The sequence below is a fragment of the Uranotaenia lowii genome, chromosome 3 (genome assembly GCF_029784155.1).
Source record: "Uranotaenia lowii strain MFRU-FL chromosome 3, ASM2978415v1, whole genome shotgun sequence".
NCBI lineage: Eukaryota > Metazoa > Arthropoda > Insecta > Diptera > Culicidae > Uranotaenia > Uranotaenia lowii.
In genome coordinates this window covers 251,362,289-251,380,506 of record NC_073693.1, presented here as the reverse complement: position 1 = coordinate 251,380,506, position 18,218 = coordinate 251,362,289, and the positions used below count along the sequence as shown (strand labels likewise).

The following is an 18,218-nucleotide window of genomic DNA, read 5'->3' as shown; positions in this document are numbered from 1 at the left end:
TCTTGTCCTTAAACGAATAAATCCGAAATTTATAAATTCCGGCACAACAGTCGAATTTATAGTCAAAACTAGTGTCGGTGTTTCTACTAGTCCAGCCGCTGTTTTCTTCATAATTCGTCTCACAGCTATAATCTTTTGCGACGATAGCTCTTTTAGAAGATTTTCTTCGGACATGCCTTCTACCTCGTTGCATCTCACTACAAACTTTCGACTGTTTAACTCTGGATGGCGGCCCATTTCGATCGGCGTGCCATCAAGAAGTGTAGCAAGGGTAAATATTTTTCGGGCTTGTTCTTTACTCCGGATCTTTAACACGTACCAACTCTTGCTTTTCACATAGTACCCACTTTCTATTTTTCCCGCGTGCTCTTCTATCGATCTTCCAATGACGAACGGATTTTTCGGTAGTTCGAAACCTTTTTTCGCTTTTAGAAACATGTAGTACAATCTACCATGCACTCCTTGCGGATCCATCCATTCCGGAATGGTCCTATCCGGATGATCTCCTGGGGAAGGACTCATCCCGCTGACAACTCACTTGTTAAAGTTTCTTTCATTGAAAAGGAACAATAGCCTTTCACTTGTGGGGCACGAGCGCGTTTTAGTACGTCCGACTCCACTGAAGGCTGAGGACAAAACTCAATTCACTAAGTGTAGAATAAAAAAGAAGAAATGGTTTGAGAGGTCTGTAAATCATGTATCAAAATAGCTTTCAAAACATAAAATCAACTTTTGGTACTTTTATAGTGGATTTAAATCATCGATGTAATAATGAACGAAACACAATTAAAACGCATTAAAAATTGTTTATGCACCACTAAAATGGAGCTTACGTTAATTTTAAGAATTGTATTAGGATTGATTTTCAACACTTATTAACGATTTTTGGATTGATTTTATAACAAGCAGTGTTTGCCATCCAGAACCTTTAGTGGAATTTATGTCTGATTTTAATATTTTGAGTACATTAAATCGTCTAGGAACAGAAAATCGTTTCTAAAATAAATTTAAGAAATTTCGTATCCTTTAAAAAAGCAGCTCCCCATGTTTAAAACTTAAAATTATGGATCTATTACAGATTGATCCTCTAGATCTAAGATATTCCCTGAAAATCGAACAATCCTAATCCAAATTAACTTCAACTTACCATTTTATTGTCGTGCACATATTCCTCGTACAGGTCCTTGATGAGCATCTCCAGGGTACGTTCCCGTTTCCGGGAAAACGTTGGTGTTTCGAATGTTGCCTTCTCACCGTTTATCAGCTTGACCAGCAAAAAGTCCCGAAAAACTGCTGGATCCTATTTAAGCGCAAATAGAGTATAAGTAGATATATTTAATTTGCAAAATAAGTTTAAAAATGTTCTTTAAAATTCAAAGTAAGTACCTCAAATTCCGGTGGATTTGGCAAAGTGGGCCCAAAGGGTGGAACACTTTCGTCACAGTACACCGACAGCCGATATCGCCGGTTCCGTTTCGTAACGACGGCAAACACGTCTGTGAAGGTAGAGAAGAAAAAAGTAAAATTAGAAAATGAAACTGGAATCTCAGAGATGCTCATTTGTCTTATCGAGAGGGTCCTTTCGTTTCTAATGGGTTTCATTCCGGCACCCCAGGGAAGAAATATCGATGCCCGTTATCGATAGCCTTTGAGTCGGATTTATAACGTGTCAATGGATGAATTTATCAGAGAGACCCCCATCTCTTCTCTTCTAATCTAATCCTTTCGATTGGTCATGTCCAGAAACAGTGGTGGGTCTCTCTATTCACTTACGTGTAAATTGACTTTTAATGTTGTTCGGATTGAACTCGGTTTCCTCGCCACTGTTGTTGCTGCAGTCGTCCACAAAGATGATGTTTACGATGTCGTTACCGATGTGCCGCTTCCGTTCGACCTGTTGTTGGTGTATTTGTCGTGGGCGGAAGGTCCCCATTCAGAGATGGTGTTCCATTCGGATGGATGAGAAACGATGATTCCACCGGGCCAATTGAGGGGTCGCATAAATCCAGGAAGCGATAACGAGTTGGCAACGAGAGACATTAGCAATAATACATTGTTGTTAATGTTGTTTTTGTTGTTGAAACACCCCCTCTTCGATTTTCTTGTATTCTAACATTGGAAAAGTGTGCAACTTTGATATCGAGGGACGGAAGCGTTCTGGCTGCCGTTGCAATAGGGGAAAATGGAGTAAGGTGAATTATATAATTTTTATCAACACTCAAAGAAAAATAAAAATTCGTAATATTTTCCAGCGTTTCACAATAATGAAAAAAATAAGAAAAAACACTTCCGTGAAGTTTTTGAATACAATAGCTTCAACAGACTGCTTTCCTGAACAATGTTTGGAACTTTCCAATTTATGAATAAAAATAAAGCACAAAATTTACAAAAAATAAAATGTATTACATTGGACTAACGGTGTCTTTTTCATCTATAAAAACACTTGGGTTCACTAAATATGCTCCACATTATTAAGGAGATTTACTTAGGGTGGATACACCAGGATGGATCAAAAATATGGGTAAGTTTGAGAATCAAAATTTTCTTGTTCAAATCATTCATGAGCGTACCAGAAGGCTACATGCCAAATTTCAAGTCATTTCGCTAACTCTGAGGAGTCCCAAAGCGACGTTCAAATTTGTATGAAAGTTTGACACCATAAGTAATTGAAAAGCTGCAAAATATACTTATTTGGCTCGAGCTTTTATGTTCGCTATTCTCGAAAAAGGTGTTTAAATGTCCCAGGTGTTTTTCGGTGAAGAGTGCCTTGGATATAATAGCTTGTGATATGATTTTAATCGCCGTAATTTGTATGATCATAATTTTAATGACATGTTCGGCGGAATGAAAACTAGAGAGAATTTTAGTTTATAGAAATTTGAAAGAAAGGTGTATACGCAGTCATTAATGCGCCAATAGGTGAAAGCTTGATAGGTGTTAAAATTTTAGGCTAGAGGGCATGTTGATGAAAAGCTCCCATGAATTGTCCCGTCTTTGCTCTACACTAGCTAACTATACATGAGAAACTCAGAAAGAGAATTCCCATGTATAGCCAGATTCCTGCAACGTTACACGATTTGTCTATGTATCGTGTGATCAACATCTTTAAAATAAGTCTTGGTGAATCTCGTTTTTAAGCTTTTTTTCCTCAGATTTAAGCTTTTTTTGCCTTGAGAGCATAAGAGATGAAAGCTCAAATCTGAAGAAAAAAGCTTAAACCTGTCAGAAAAGGGGAAATCTGAGAGATGTGTTCCACACGGTTTGTATAACATTGCCGGGATGTGAACAACCCATGGGCCTACTGAGCTTTCCTTATGCAAGAACAATTCTAGCGACGTTCCCATTTTTCAGATTCACGCTGCGAATAGTTGCTGTATGTCGATTTTTTCGCTTTCACATTTTATCTATTCCGCGTTCTTACTTTTGGTCAAGTTGCAATTTTTGAACCGTATTTTTCTTGTTGTATTTTTCCTATCAAGCTTCCTCCTATCAACCTTTCTTTCAAATTTCTATAAAAAATATTAGCCTAAAATTTCAACACCTATCAAGCTTTCTCCTGTTGGCGCACTAATGCCTGTCTGTCCACCTTTCTTTCAAATTTCTATAGACTAAAGTTCTCTCGAGTTTTTATTCCGCCGAACATGCCATTTAAATTATAATCTTATATGTAATATGCTCAGAGGTTTCACCTTTTTTTAATGGTCTTAAAAATACACGAATCCCTAAAAAAAATTTGCAGAGTATAGCAAAAAAATGGGCTTTGAGACTTGTGAACCAAATAGGAATTGGTCAAACATGACAACTTATAAAGAGAAATGTTTTTTTTAATTTAAAAAAACTAAAAATTATGCATATTACTTGATCGATTTGGATTTGCTGGCCATTTTCCATAATGTTTGGAATTCCAATAAAGTTACTAAATTTGTTTGAGTAGATCGACATCATGGATAAACTAAGTGCTAAACTCAATCCTCAACTGAGCGATGTACCAAATGGATCATAGAAACATGCATGAACTCTATCTTTTCGTGAAGACATAGAATCAGATACCATAAAACGGGGTAACTTTGATCACCGGGGTAAATTTGACATACAATAAACTTTTCCACGATGTCATCAATAGTTTGAATTTTTGAAAACTGATCATTACGTTTGAAAGCCTATTTATTGAGTATCAAATAGGCAAAATTTGGTTTGTTTTTGAAATTTTTATGTTAGTAAAAATCTTATTTCAAAATCTCAAATTTCTATTTTTTTTTTCAAGGCTCACAAACAGCTCTCCTGATGATACCAAAGTGCATTTAGAAGCAAACGAGTTGTTTAATGTGAAAGAACAACTTTTTTTCCTTATATATGAAGAGTTACAGTGTTAGTTTTATAGTCATTTAATGATAAATTTTTGATATTGAAAAATAAAGACATTTTCCAAGAGTAAGCCCGTATTTGACAAATGGATAGGAACCCTATCAAATCGTTTATTTCGAAGAAAAAATGAAAATGGAAATAGTGGAAGGGCCTAAGAGAATGTGTGAAGGTAAAATTTCATTTGTATTTTAAAGCTCAAACTATTTAGCAATTACTATAATTTTTGTTCCTAAATGTAGGCAGCATCATTGTTATTTTTTTCGATTATGAACATTTTTAAAATAAAACGAAAAAAAAAATCAAGGTTAATTTGATAAACTTGCGTATGTAAATATTATGAAGGTGTTTTGTGTCTTTGATGATCAAGCAAACTCATTAAAACCGTCAAAATAGAAACTGATCAATGTCACCTCAAAGCATCTAATTCAGAGACGAAAACGATTTTTAAATCAAATTTAGAGTAGTGTAATAAATTTCTGCATCCATGTTTTACGTTCATAGGAGACCAGTACTGGTTTTAAAATATAAAACATTCCACATTCTCCTTCATTTGAAAACTACTTCACCGATTCTTTTCAAATTTGGAACATATTTTCTACATATAAAATACCAAACCCCAACGATTTTGTTTTTTTTTTTACTTTGAGGAGATTTTAAAGATAAAAATTCGGATTTTTTCGTGAAAATCGTAGTTTTTACTTCAAACAGCCACAAAAATTTCATAAATTTTTTTTAAAGTTAAATAAAATCGTTGGGGTCCAGAAACCAGGGCTCAAAAAAGTCAAATTCATTTACCACAAAATAAACTGAATGACAAAACAAAACTTTCATCCTCATCTATTTATACAGACAGCAAAAAAATATCAGGTTGGCCTAGACTGACTACATGATGATTGTGAAAATATTTGTTTTATTCAATCATTCGCTTCGCAGTCATTCATTCTACAAAGTCGTGACAGTTTCGGAAATGTGAATGGAATTCAAATGTTTAGATTTTTACGGAAATTTTTAAAAGGAGCCTAGCTAACAAGAATTAGGGAAAGAACACTAAAACACCAGAAAATTCTTTAATTGTTATTTTAAAATTTTATTACTAGGTGCTGGAATCACCTGGAATGTCCTTATCCTTATCAAACCCTCAGATAATTTCATAATAATTCTAACAGAATAGCACAATATTAACCACTGCTTAAACTTTTATTCCGGAATTGAAAGTCAGTTTTTTTCTGACTGTTTTTATTTAGAAACTGAACAACTTTCGTTCCTTGTAAAAGTAAGAACACCGAAGCGAATTTATTGCAGCCAACGCTTCCAAAAACATCGAATTCCTTCCAAACATCTAACTTCACTGACTTCAGCATTTTCATGACTGAGATTTGTAGGAAGATCACAGTCACGAATTTTAAAATGAAGTGACTTTTGTTCGACTGTCAGTGAGAGATTGCTTCGGGCATAAACGGTAGATTTTCAATTCAAAGCAAAATGTATACTGTGATTGAAAAATAATTTCACATTCACACAAGCATGTCACCAGTTTTGAGCACTGCCAGAAACACATCTATAAAAAATATTTTGCTCTGATTTTTTGACTTCAGATGATTCTGTGCTGAGATACAGTGTCCACCGCAAATTCTGTTTTCTAAAAGGCATCCTCGAAAGCGCTCCGTCACCGGCTCATTTTTCAATATTTTTCTACGAAAAAATTACTAAATGTTCTTTTAACAATGCTTTGTATAATGCAAAATTTGAATTCATTTGTTTGAACGATAGCTCTAAAAAACATTCGTGAAAATTGTGTTTTTTTTTAACTGTTAGACCCTACTCCCCCCTTAAATACACTTTTGAACCCGAGTAAATCGCTCATTGTGAACAAGAGTAACTCCTCTAAAAATTTCAAAATTTATCAGGATTTAAGAATATTTTTTTATCTACAGTGTCCAGAAACCAACTCAATAGGCTTTACGGTGACCATCGGTGACCAGTGAACACCAAAAGTGGTCATATTCGATGCTTGATTTGATAGTTCTTGCTATTTTGTGTATGTACATTTCATATTCACTTGTTTTTCATTTGAGTTTGGAGGAAATCATCTCTTTTTCTTCATTCCGTTACGTACTTTTGTTCCACTTAAATCTGGCTATGTGAAATTAAATGGGCCAAACTCATGTGTTAACGTAGTTATTTAGAAAAAAAACAAGTTCATGGTAGTCTTTTACCACTTAAAAAGGAGCAGTCAGTGTTGAAAATCTTATAAATCATCCATTTTATAAGGCAAACTAGCAAAACTATTTTGAAAATTGTTTATGTTTACTAACTTTTGTCACTGACTGAGCTTAAGACCGCTGCTAGTTTTGTAAAAAAAAATTAAAAATATATACATTTTTTCACCTCCCTTAACTTTTTTGGTTGTTTTTATTGCCACGAATTGCAATACAATTTTGGAAGTGATTCATTCAGTTCAGAATTAGCGCAACAAGTTTTAATTCTGAATGGAAATTCGTACGGAGTAACAAAATTTTTCATTCAAAAATTGCCAGTGATGTACTGAAAGTTCTAAAAAATATATTATTGGATTTTAAAAATTTCTTGATTCTTCCAGTACATTTCAAGTAAGCAATTATTAAACCTTATGTTTACCACAGAAAACATATTGATATGGAAAAAAGTCAATTTTATTTTTAATTTAAACGATTTTGACTGCTCACTTTAAAACTGTGAAAATGAAAAATTGCAAAAAGCTGCTTTGCATAGGCATTGCATTTGATGATTTATTTATTCTTGACAAAAATATTCCTTGGAATTTGTAAAAGCTCCAGCTCTGCCTATTTTAAATAATTTTCATAGAATTCAGATTTTTGTATTTTGAAATGGTTGTAACTTTTTTCATGAAATACTTCACTTCGTGTCATGATACCAACAAATGTAGCTAAAGAATAGGCTAAACCAATAATTCAAAAAAGAGTTCATTTCAAGCTTTTTCGACTTTTCTGGATCACAAGCAAAAATTTCTTCTTCCATTTTAATTTCCATACAAAATTGAATCACGTTGAGCTAGTTTAGGGAACAACCAAATCGTCTCTATTTTACACTGCTGCTTGGTGACCCAAAAGACATCGAAAAAACATATGCGGAGCGGAGCGAAAAATAATTTTTTGCAGGGGAGCTATTTTTGAAACGGATAATTTTGAAATGGACCATATTGAGTTTTATACTCATCTGTAAAAAAATTATGCTCAATCAGACTTTAATTAGGGGAGCCTCAAAGTGCTTAAAGTCTCGGTTTATTACACAAAAAAGTTTCACATGGGGGGAATAAAGGAAATCGGCAAATTTTTATATTGATCCCAAATGAATTAAAAATTAAAAAAGAACGTCGATATCTAGAGTTATTTCGGTTCAAAAATTTTTGTCAACAATCGACTTTAGAATTTCAAACACCACTAAAGTAATGCGAACAATCGAAATTTTAATTTTGATGCCAAATGACTAAGAAATGCGTAAATCTTTGAAATCTTTTATTCCTTAAAAAAAATTGCCCTAAACTCGACTTTGTGGAACTTAGTCGGTTTTCCGAAAAATGGCCAGTTTTCTGAAAAAAAAAGAACGGTTAGGTTCCTGAAAGTCGATTACAAACAATCGTCACAATTCGAGAGCACTCCTCTATATTTTTTATTCATTTGATAAAAAATATGTAATGGATTTATTATGTTTGTATTAAGGCTAAGAACAAAGTTTTTTGTTTAAATTACTCGAAGATTATGTGTACTCTTATTTCCAACCTATCATCCGATCTTTTAGGGTATTATGAAACCTTTATGTTATACTTTTGTCAGTGAAGAGAAAACTTTCAAATTGACTTTTACCTGTTGGAGGTGAGAAGCGTAGAAGATTGATCTTTCTGCCAATTAAGAAGGATACTTTAATATCGAATATTTCATAAATTAAGTGCATAAAACCTCTATAAACATGAACGACATCTGATTTCTAGTAACTTTTTTGTTCAAATCTCCTACAGTACTCGAGAAAACTTTTTTATCATAAAAATTTACATTACCGAACCTTAAACCGTGCGGGAAAAATGCACTTACTGAGGATTTTGGCAAAATTTCAGTTCTCTGGCAATATTTTCGAATCATTGCATTACAAATGCTAAAAACCTATAATTTACATTTGACAAAGCAGTAGTGTTTAAAATCTGTGACTTTTATCATTTTATGGAATACAACAAAAGTGTAGTATGCAATATTATAAAATAAGTTCATCCATAAGAAAAACTTTATTAAATCCGTTTTGAGCTTTTCAATTCCCATTTGAGATATTTTTTAAAGCTTAGTTTTAAAGTAGAAGTGATAAAAAACGTTAATTTATTCAAATTCACCTGTTTTTGGGAAAAAGGCATTGAACAAACATGATGAGGACATACATAAAGCTTAGTTCTTTTAGAAATGGGACACTTTCTTTCGCTAATAACTCTTTAACTAGTAATCGGACATTCAAAATTTTGAGAGCATTTTGTTGCCTGTAAAAAGTACTATCTGACCTATTTTTTCAAAATTTAAAGTTAACGCGTTTTTGAGATATTTACAATGCAAGAAAAAGAGAAAAAAATAATTTGGCACAGTTTTCTTTCAGAATCCATCGTTATTAAATTGATAGCTGACGAAACCGTTGATTATTCAAAGAATAACTATGTGTGAGTCATGGAAAAGTATGCAAACACTGTCAAAAATGTCTCCAAAGTTCAAATCATGCATTGGAGTGAAGTTCGTGATCAACAACTATGGTTAAGGGTCATCAAGGAAGTCATGTCTCATACCAGAATTTTTATTTTCAAGTAAGCGAAAAACTAAGTGTAGATCGCTAAAATGTCCAACAATTTGTTCTCTTAGAAGCTGAAAGTGTTGCCTAGTAATGAGTGATTCAAACTTTACCTTGAACATCCATTTTTTGCTAGTTTCAGAGCTCGTAAGTTGTATAGCCAGTACCGAGGCTATGGGACAGATGATTTCTGATGAACGACAAAACTTATGAAATACCCTATTTTAAACAAATTCCAGCGTTTGAAGCCTATACCATGCCTGCTCGTGACAAGGTCCCTGGTAAATTAAAGTATGTATTTCCTCTTATTTTGTATAAAATATTATGATTTGCCAAAATTCTTCTCCTGTGGAAAAAAAACTACAATTTTCAAAACGAAAATTTTTATATTTACTGTTTTTTAAAGATTTAAAAGAGTAATTTTGTATGTACCCTTCCCAACCTACGATCTATTCTAACCGATTATTCTTTAAGTTCAATCTCATGATGGTTTGACTTCGTTATTGTCAGATTTTGCCAGCAGAAATTCCATTTAAATCGCTCGAAAAGTGGCTCAAAAATAATGAAATTTGTTAATTTCGAAACAGCTGTATCTACTAAATTTCCCTCAGTTTCTTTTAAAAGAGAAGTATTGGACCGAAAAGTAGCGGAAGTTGAAGAAAGAGGATGTAGCCACCTAAAATACAAATTAGGTGAAGTATAAGTTTGAAAAACTGATCAATATCATGACTGAAAAAAGTGTGCGCCGGCCGATGGGAGGTACGAAGAATAAAGTAGATTTTTTTCTTACAAAAAAAGATAAATATTTTTTTTCAAATTATTTCATGAATTATCATAAAATTGTGTTCATTTCCACCATAGAAAGTATTTTGATCAAACGAAAGGTTTTTGAGATACACGCGTTCGTAACTGTCCCATTTCTAAAAGAACTAAGCTTTAAACATTTAACTTTCTCTTATTCCAAATTCAAAGCATTGCAGAAAAGCTTTTTTTTTGTAGATTCGTTTGATATTTAACAAAATTAGGGACGAAAACCACCTAAGTTTTTGTTTTGGGCTTTTTTAAGTATGGTTTTTAAATGATCGAAATGTTACAAAAAAAAATCATAAAAATCATATGAAATCCCATTTTTTGCGTTTATAAATTCATAAAAACTCCTTCATGTGTTCATATGTCAGCCATTTCGTCAAACGGCTGTAGGAGCATTTAACTTCGCATTTAGGGATACTTTCCACAAATGGATGTTTTGTTTCGATCACAGTTCTTGTGCCCATTAGGCTCTTCAAATCAAACAGATATCACTAATCAGGTGGCTCCAGAGAGTGGAATGTGCTCATCAAAAATAAATAGTACCGAAATGAAATTGTTACAGCTACTTTATTTCAATGTGACAGTAAGCATTGTTATATTTGTGCCTTTTTATCGTTGTTGCATTCTGTTTATGATTGATGGTTAAATTACAAACCTGGTGGCTCCAGAGAGTAGAGAGTTCATTTGTTTGAAAATACGAGACCGTATGACGGATTTTGAAAATAATTTGTTTAGTTTCTCTTCTTTTTGAAGCACACTTCTTTATTAGACCTAAGATCTTAAGAATAAAAAATATATCTATTCACTTTAGTAGTTTCATGAACCAAAATTGCAAACAAAAAACTGTAATATTTGCCATGAAATTATTTTTTTTAAATTACTTTTTTTCAAGGAAACTTTTATTTACAAAAAAACGAAATATAAAAAATGAAATACAAGCTTCAAAAATGAGAATTTCAAAAAGTTAGAAAATTGAAATTTGTATAATATGTCGTCACAATAAGGAAAAAAGTGTATAAACCGCAAAGAATTCCAATATCTTCCCTTTTTTATGAATCAAATCTATGATAATTTACTGTCCTTTTGTAGGAATGTTTTAAAAATCAATTGGAAATTGTTTCAGACGCCACACAAGCTTAAAAACGGAAAAAATGCTGTTTATCCTCTTTTAAATTTTGCAAACAATTAAAAAAAAAACACTGATTTGAACTAAAAAAAATGAACGAAAATAGACCTACATATTTTGTGTTTTTTTTATATTTTTTGAGATATCAAATGAAGTCAGTTTGATCAACCTCATGCATCAGAAAAGGAGTTATGGCTGATTTTACCCTCAATTTCCCTATAATTTTCAATGAATTATGAAAAAAGAAAGTTCGGATTTGGAAATTTTAAACTAAATAAGACTTTTCATTTCCAGCTTTTTCCAGGGAATTGAATAAAGGCTGTTGAGGCCACAGCACGCATCGTCAAATGGCATTATGGCTGTTTCAACCCTAAATTTTCCTACATTTTTCAACTAGTTCAGATAAAAGCTTGTTCGGACTGTAAAATTTAAGAGCTATCTAGTGTGATTTTCTTCGAGAAATCAAATGAATACTATTTGAGCCACCTCACGCATATAAAAGTGGAGTTATAGCGGATTCAACCTCAATTCAACATAAAAAATTTCATATTGCAGAGAAGCATGTTCGGACTTGATAATTTTAAACTAAATGGGACTTAAATTATGTGATTTTTCTGAGAAATTTATTGAAGGCTATTTTAGCCACCGCACGCATTGAGAAAATGGTCTATGGTTGTTTTTACACACTATTCCCCTACATTTTTCAAATAATGAGGAGAAAAAAAAACAAATTTGAGCCAAGCATCGGAAAATAAAATTATAGCTGTTTTACCCCTTATCACCCTTCAGTTTTCAAATATTTCAGAAAAAATTATGTTCGGACTTCAAATTTAAAACAAAGTCAGGCTTATCTTGCGTGTATTTTTTTTAAAGAAATCTGATGAAAGCTGTTTGAGCTACCGCAAACTTCGTAACATTGAGTAATGGCCGTTTTACCCTCAATTCCCCTTCATTTTTTAAATTTTTTAGTTTATAACTCCTTTTGAGGATGCTTGTGGTGACCCAAACAGCCTTCATTTTATTCCACGAAAAAAACAACATAAGATAAGTTTCACTTTTTTTTCTTCAACTCCATTTACCAATGCTTGCGATATCTCTAATAGCCTTTAATCGATTCCCTGGAGATAATCACACTAGATAGTACTAATTCGTTCCAAATTTTGCGTGCGTTGGCTCAAACAGCCTTCATTTGAATCCTCGGTTAAAAAAATAACACAAAATGGGTTTATCTTCGTTCAAATTTTTTTAGTCCAAATCAGTGTCTTTCTTGATCGTGTACAAAATAAAGGTGAACTAGAAATTAAAAAGGCACTATATTTTCGTGCCTAAGCTTGCACGGAATCTGAAACTATGTCGATTTTCGATTCTCCGGACATTTTTACTAAAGAAAGGTATATTTTCATAGATTTGGTTAATGTAGGAGGGAAGATATTGAATTTCTTCGCAGTGTAAACAGTGTGTTCCCTATTTATGTATCTATTTATGTATCTAAAATTTCCCTATTTATGTATCTAAAATTTTAAATGACAGACTATGAATAAATTTTAATTTTTCGCATCAAACGGATCATTTTGAGGATTTTTTTTATTCCAGAAGCATAACATTTAAAGGTTCAGGCTACTCCACTCTCCCCGATGCGTCACAGGATAAAACTTGTGGGTTGGAAATGTAAAAACTTACCTGTTGACGATTGTCGCGACTGAACGGAAGCATCGTAGAAACGTGAAACATTATCTCGTGACCTTCATACACTGTGTAGATTGAATATTTGCCAGTCATGTCACCTGTTTGAAGAAAGTTACATCAATAAAAGGATTTTTTGATTGCAACTCCTTTTCCAGTGAAGCAAACTTGAAAATATAAACGAAAACATACAGATGTGCTACAAGTATGATGGATTTCACCCAAGCTAAATTTTATTACCCAGAAACGATACACAAAAAACGTAATGGAAAAAGTTACTATCACTTTCGTTTGCTCTCAAACAAAGCAAGTTCATCAAAAGTTAGATCACACTAGACCGGGCGGCCGGCATCATGGGGGTTTGAAAGCTCTCGGTAACTTTTTTCCCGAAATGTTTTACCATCACCTCTTGACCGAGCAATGGCGTCAAGAAATGGTCGTTCTTTATTGTGCTTATTTTTACCGATGCCATACGACGGACACAAACCGGGACAACCAAATGGGAAAATGATAGAACCCGAACCGAGAAGCAAAAAAAACGAAAAGGGTTCCCCTTGAGGCGCCCTTTCTTCCGTAACAACCTACTTATTTGCGTACTCACCTTTTACGTCCAGTCCTCCTCGATAGCGTTCCCAGTCCTTGAGCCGTATCCGTTCGCCCAAAAGTTCCAGGAACTCGTCAAAGTCAGCACTGCCATACTCTGGAAAAGTTTACGACGAAAAAGGAACGAAGTTAGATGAAGTAAAAAAAAGCCTTATAGCAGGGCGGAAAACAACCCATATAATAGGTAAGCGAGGGAAATTTTAATATATTGATTAGAATTTCATCGATGCGTTATTTCGTAGCCCAATCACGCGGAAAAGCTTTCTTTATTTTCAATTGATAAAAATTCCGAAAGTGAAAGATGCAGCATCAAGTGATTTGAGTGAGTTGAGCTTGTTTGTTCACGCGATGTTCGATTTTGTTACCATTAACGAGATTCTCGAAACGGAGGCATGATTTTGTTATTTTCCGAGTTTCGGATACATATTTATGATAGCAGCACATAAAAATGCTAACAAGAGAGACATCAATTATTGGGAATCGGAGCAGCAGGATGAAGGAATTTTGATTCATAAGCTTATTCATTGTAAGCATAAAATTTAAAGGATTTGTTTTAAATTCAAGCTTATGCACAATCTTCCACAGTCAAAATATCAAGCGAAATATACACATACAGTAGTGAAAAATAGAGCAAACATACAATATTTCAATCCATAAGTCAATTTGATTTAAAAAAAATTTCAAAATTATCAGATCCTTGAATCACTTATTAACTGGAAATTATTTAATCAATTTAAGATCGCAGTGAAAAAATCCAAAGTATTTATTTGGGTTCAATAAAAATTACAAGTTCGCTTTAAAAGTTTAAAAAAATAATTAAAAGTTACTTATACATACCTTCAAGAGGTTTATGACAAAAAAATGGCTTTTGGATTATTTGTAGATAACAAATATTTAAACCTCGGGCCTCGGGCAACGACGAATTTCTCTTATAGATCCTACAAAGTATCCAAGTAACACTGATAGTTTTGTAAAACTCCTCAAGCCACTTATAAAACCAAAACTTGATCCAGTAGCGTTCTATAAAACTCTAAATGTTACTTGGGTATAACAGCCTTCCAGAGCATATTAAAAACATCAATAGTCGAAACATTTTTAAGACCAAATCTATACATCATTTTAAAGACATATTAGCTAATACGCGACCAACAACTTAACCATTTTTTTATATATTTTTGCTTAGTCAATTTTGATTATAAGTTTTAATTTTTTTGCTTATTATTTTATGTATTAGTATTAGCATTAGAATAAGTAATTATTTACTTAAATTCCCTTTTTTCTATGTGGATCTCTTAAAAGGGAACTTCTTTTCAAATGAGATTCACTTTTAGTGTTATTTGTTTTGTTTAAAGTTACATTACCTCTCACATTAAAAAAAATTGAGTTCTCGGCATGAGTAAATTTTGAACAAGATCTTAAATTTTTCTCTCTTAGCTGCCAGACTTGCCGAGAACTGATGAGTCCATTACCAGGAGGCTCAATTTGAGTTTTTGGTGTGGGGGAGTGTGGCGGGCCATTAAGGAACGATTCAATAAACCTATTTACAGAAATGTGCATATAATCTTTGAAAATAAAATAAACCAAATTTTCTAACTTTCTTTGTAATTCTGAGTTCTTGAGAGACTGAGAATTTTCTCAACAATAGCGCAGTTTATATAATTTCAAATTTGATTAGAAATGCTTTCAAAATTCAGAATTTTGTTCAGAAGAACTCAATTCTTTTCAAAATTCTCAACTTTGATGTCAATTTAAACTAAACTTGAAATTTTAAAAAGCACGCTTAAAGTAAGTTATTTCTCAGTCTCTCAAAAGCCAAATTTAGAACCAATTTTGGTGACAAAATTTTTCCTTAAATATTTTTGCTTTAACTATGCAAATATATAGGTAAGTAAAAGAATGTGAGATGTAAGCTCAAATTGCTCAAGTTCAAGTTATTTTACATTGAAAGTTGTTTATTTTGAATCCATACTTTCGAAAATAGGTCCTTAAGCTACCCATTTTTCAAAAAGTAAAAAAAAGGTGTATGGGGATCGACTGAAGGTAATGTTTTCCTGGGGGAACTCTGGCTTGCAGTATTTTTCAAAGCAAAACGATTTTTGTTTTTATAAATCCAACGTTTCAATCCGTTTTGTATCTTTAGCAGAGACAGAAAATGAATTATTATAAAATATTTTGCCGATGACAAGTACATATTTGAAATTTACCTAAAAATCTTTAAAATAAATAAAACAAACAAACAGTTTACCTAAAAAATTTCCCTTCCTTTGCCACCACCCTACACAAAACACACAACTAGCTGACTTTTAAAAACAAAAAAGAAATATGAAAACTGTGCATTTTCCGACAAACGGATTTTATCCATGACAAATTGTTCATAGTAAGTAAAAAAACACCTTTGTTATAACAAAACACGATTTAGTTCGGGAACATTTAAAAACTATAAGACAGCTTCCAGAAGTAGCCGAGTCAACCTCAACAAGAAAACGAAACTTTCAAAATAAATTTCATATCATTTCAAATCGGCGAAACACGGAATGAGAAATCATTTTCAGTCCCTGAAGAAGATACCAAATTGATTGAAACGGTGTATTTATATAAAAAAGGCGTTTTGTTTCAAAAAAGACTGCAAGCCAGAATTCCCGTAGGAAGAACGTTCAAAAAATGAATTAGGGATTTTGAATGCTTCATTTTGAATTGTATTTTGTACCGTCAAATGGGGCATCATGCAACAGCGGAGTTAGTTGCAATATTGATATACCACAGCACTGATATAATTTTTAATTTTATAAAACGTAATCGAGTTATCTTTAAAGAAACACAAAATGATGATGACATAGTTTTTCACATCTGAAGCTAGAATTTTAAAGTTTTTCATTTTCATTCAAAATTGTAAAAATCCATCAATAAATATACAATGCCGTTTTTCAATGCCGTAAAAAAACTTTACCCAGTATAACGGATTTGCTTAATGATATCACTTACGAACTTTTTACTGGCTTAATGATCCTATTTCAAAACTTTTGGTGTAAACATATTATCCGAACAATCACCAAATTTTTTTAAATAAATATTTTTATAATTCAGTTACCAGCTGGGGTAATATGCAAAAAATGCAAATCAAAGAGACACCTTGTAAATTTCGATTTCATATGCTCGAATATGATTTTTTCGCACCACGCATTTGTCAACATTGACATTTCATTCATCCAAACATTTATTTTTATGGTTTCAGCTAGTAAAATTTTGTGTATTATTTTTTCACCCCTAAATGTAGCAATATCTTAAGGAAAAGTGTAAAAATTTGTTTCAACAGAACCAGGAATTACTGCAATTGGAGTTTTTATGCGTAATGGCTTTTATGGCATCATAAATTTTTCAAAAACTATACATTGACAAAAGTTTTCATTAGATTATTCATTAAAATTAAAGTTGCAAGTGCAAATCACATGTTTCAAAAAAAAAAAAATATCTGAAGAAATCAATAATTTTTCTGACTACGGCAGTTTGATATCGCACTAACCTTTAAACTTTTGATGCATGAAGGGTATGATTATCGGTGAAAGTGAGTTCTTTAGAAGCCAATGAAGTTGAAAAGTGTTGCATGTTGCCCCAGTTGATGGTATTGAATTGAAGAAAGCAAAATAAAAGCTTTTTTTGAATCACATGCATTTCCATTTAAGCATTGATAAAAATGTATCAAATGTGTTTTTAGAAATAAAAGCAAGAGATTAGGTTTGTGGCAAAAATCTGATTTATTATCTACTCTTGTAAACTTGGCTAATATTTAAGAATTTAGTAAGGAATTTTGATTTTGAAAAGTCTGCAATGCAAATGATGTTAAACAACAAACCAGCCAAATTTTCATGTGAAAATTAATTACAAGTTCTTTGACCTACAAAACATTTTCATTTTAAATTTAGTTGACAATTAGAATCCTGTGAATTACTTGTATATGTTTGAATCTAGATTTTTCAAAGAACGAAATGTTTAAAATAACTACAAATTTTATTTTATAATAGTGATCTCTACTTGTTTATGTTGCCTAATTGAATTTAAGAGAGTTTTAAATATTAATTAGGAATCAAAATTTAAAATTATGAAACTGCGATGTTCTACATATTATTCCCTGAATTCAAATCTCACATTGATATATTTACCTAAAATACAAAATTTGTAGCCGAGCCCTCAGACATAAATCTCTCATTAAAAATCTGAATTTTTGGAATTCAACGTATATATATCTTCCTTGAATTATTAATTCGTTATTCAACTTGTGAATCTGAAAGAAAATAGCGAAGGATGAATTTGTTTCACCATAATGAATTGCAAACACTGAAATGATGAGTTCGAATATGGAAATTGCATATTATTTAAATTTAATTGAAAGCCACCAACTGTAACGTTGATAAAGTCGCGAATACCACAAAGGTGGTAAAACGACTATAATCGAACCAAAAAAAAATTTAAGTTTAAAATACAAACCCAAGATAAGAGTAAGGATTTTTTTAAAAACCGGGCAAATCTCGAGACTTTAATTGAACAATTTTGCTCAAAACCAAGTCAGTTTTCAGGCAAATTTGGAAATGTTAAAAATCACGCAGGAAAACACTTGAAAATTGTTTCTGAAAATTAAAATTATAAAGACTCAATTAAAATTTTCCTTTGATTTTGCAAATAAAGTGGAATAATTTGGACAAAATTCTATTAGATTTTGATAATCGGGAAAAAAATTTGTATCAATAAGGCCGGAACAAATTTCAAATTCTTCTTTTGTCACTCGGAGTTGGAACATCGCGAGGGGGGGGGGGGGACA

The 18,218-nt window shown here is 32.3% G+C and overlaps 1 protein-coding gene across 8 annotated transcripts in view; it reads right to left on the bottom strand.

Moving 5' to 3' along the window:
* Nucleotides 1–1,123: 1,123 nt before the first annotated feature.
* The window catches only part of LOC129750729 (GTPase-activating Rap/Ran-GAP domain-like protein 3), a 599,756-nt gene continuing 582,661 nt past the window's right edge, over nucleotides 1,124–18,218 (bottom strand). For all 8 annotated transcript variants that reach the window (XM_055745737.1, XM_055745736.1, XM_055745743.1 and 5 more), the window contains exons 7-11: nucleotides 13,404–13,502; nucleotides 12,800–12,903; nucleotides 1,774–1,894; nucleotides 1,387–1,496; nucleotides 1,124–1,300 (exon numbers count right to left, since the gene is read on the bottom strand). In XM_055745737.1, coding sequence (XP_055601712.1) covers nucleotides 1,139–1,300; nucleotides 1,387–1,496; nucleotides 1,774–1,894; nucleotides 12,800–12,903; nucleotides 13,404–13,502 — 596 coding nt within the window. In that variant the 3' untranslated portion in view covers nucleotides 1,124–1,138. The remainder of the gene's footprint in view (nucleotides 1,301–1,386; nucleotides 1,497–1,773; nucleotides 1,895–12,799; nucleotides 12,904–13,403; nucleotides 13,503–18,218) is intronic.